Source organism: Homarus americanus, unplaced genomic scaffold, assembly GCF_018991925.1.
Source record: "Homarus americanus isolate GMGI-L3 unplaced genomic scaffold, GMGI_Hamer_2.0 scaffold22690, whole genome shotgun sequence".
In the NCBI taxonomy this organism is placed as follows: Eukaryota; Metazoa; Arthropoda; class Malacostraca; order Decapoda; family Nephropidae; genus Homarus; species Homarus americanus.
In genome coordinates, this window is record NW_024712878.1 from 1 (window position 1) to 1,630 (window position 1,630).

At 50.5% G+C, this 1,630-nt stretch overlaps 1 protein-coding gene across 1 annotated transcript; it reads right to left on the minus strand.

Annotated features, from left to right (window-relative positions):
• Nucleotides 1-31: 31 nt before the first annotated feature.
• Nucleotides 32-1,552, minus strand: LOC121864234 (the record flags this gene model as incomplete). The annotated part of the gene is made up of 5 exons (XM_042363285.1): nucleotides 32-89; nucleotides 402-649; nucleotides 743-973; nucleotides 1,073-1,208; nucleotides 1,259-1,552. Coding segments are annotated over 5 exons (967 nt in total), but the record flags the coding sequence as incomplete, so codon positions are not given.
• Nucleotides 1,553-1,630: the final 78 nt, after the last annotated feature.

Consider the following 1,630-nt stretch of genomic DNA (forward strand, 5'->3'; position numbering starts at 1 on the left):
GGACTTGCTCTCTGTAGGGGACCGTGGGTACTTGATCTCTGTAGATCATGGGTATTTGATCTCTGTACGAGATCATGGGAACGTGTTCTCTGTAGGAGACCGTGGGAACGTGTTCTCTGTAGGAGACCGTGGGACTTGCTCTCTGTAGGGGACCGTGGGTACTTGATCTCTGTAGATCATGGGTATTTGATCTCTGTACGAGATCATGGGAACGTGTTCTCTGTAGGAGACCGTAGGAACGTGTTCTCTGTAGGAGACCGTGGGACTTGCTCTCTGTAGGGGACCGTGGGTACTTGATCTCTGTAGATCATGGTTATTTGATCTCTGTACGAGATCATGGGAACGTGTTCTCTGTAGGAGACCGTGGGAACGTGTTCTCTGTAGGAGACCGTGGGACTTGCTCTCTGTAGGGGACCGTGGGTACTTGATCTCTGTAGATCATGGGTATTTGATCTCTGTACGAGATCATGGGAACGTGTTCTCTGTAGGAGACCGTGGGTACTTGATCTCTGTAGATCATGGGAACTTTCTCTGTAGGAGAACGTGGGAACGTGCTCTGTAGGAGGAGTTGCTCTCTGTAGGAGACAGTGGGTACTTGATCTCTGTAGATCATGGGAACTTTCTCTGTAGGAGAACGTGGGAACGTGCTCTGTAGGAGGAGTTGCTCTCTGTAGGGGACCGTGGGTACTTGATCTCTGTAGGAGACCGTGGGTACTTGATCTCTGTAGGAGACCGTGGGTACTTGATCTCTGTAGATCATGGGAACTTTCTCTGTAGGAGAACGTGGGAACGTGCTCTGTAGGAGGAGTTGCTCTCTGTAGGGGACCGTGGGTACTTGATCTCTGTAGGAGATCCTGGGAACTTGCTCTCTGTAGGAGACAGTGGGAACGTGTTCGCTGTAGGAGACCGTGGGACTTGCTCTCTGCAGGGGACCGTGGGTACTTGATCTCTGTAGATCATGGGTATTTGATCTCTGTACGAGATCATGGGAACGTGTTCTCTGTAGGAGACCGTGGGACTTGCTCTCTGTAGGAGACCGTGGGACTTGCTCTCTGTAGGGGACCGTGGGTACTTGATCTCTGTAGATCATGGGTATTTGATCTCTGTAAGAGATCATGGGAACGTGTTCTCTGTAGGAGACCGTGGGTACTTGATCTCTGTAGATCATGGGTATTTGATCTCTGTACGAGATCATGGGAACGTGTTCTCTGTAGGAGACCGTGGGAACGTGTTCTCTGTAGGAGACCGTGGGACTTGCTCTCTGTAGGGGACCGTGGGTACTTGATCTCTGTAGATCATGGGTATTTGATCTCTGTACGAGATCATGGGAACGTGTTCTCTGTAGGAGACCGTGGGTACTTGATCTCTGTAGATCATGGGAACTTTCTCTGTAGGAGAACGTGGGAACGTGCTCTGTAGGAGGAGTTGCTCTCTGTAGGAGACAGTGGGTACTTGATCTCTGTAGATCATGGGAACTTTCTCTGTAGGAGAACGTGGGAACGTGCTCTGTAGGAGGAGTTGCTCTCTGTAGGGGACCGTGGGTACTTGATCTCTGTAGGAGACCGTGGGTACTTGATCTCTGTAGGAGACCGTGGGTACTTGATCTCTGTAGATCATGGGAACTTTCTCT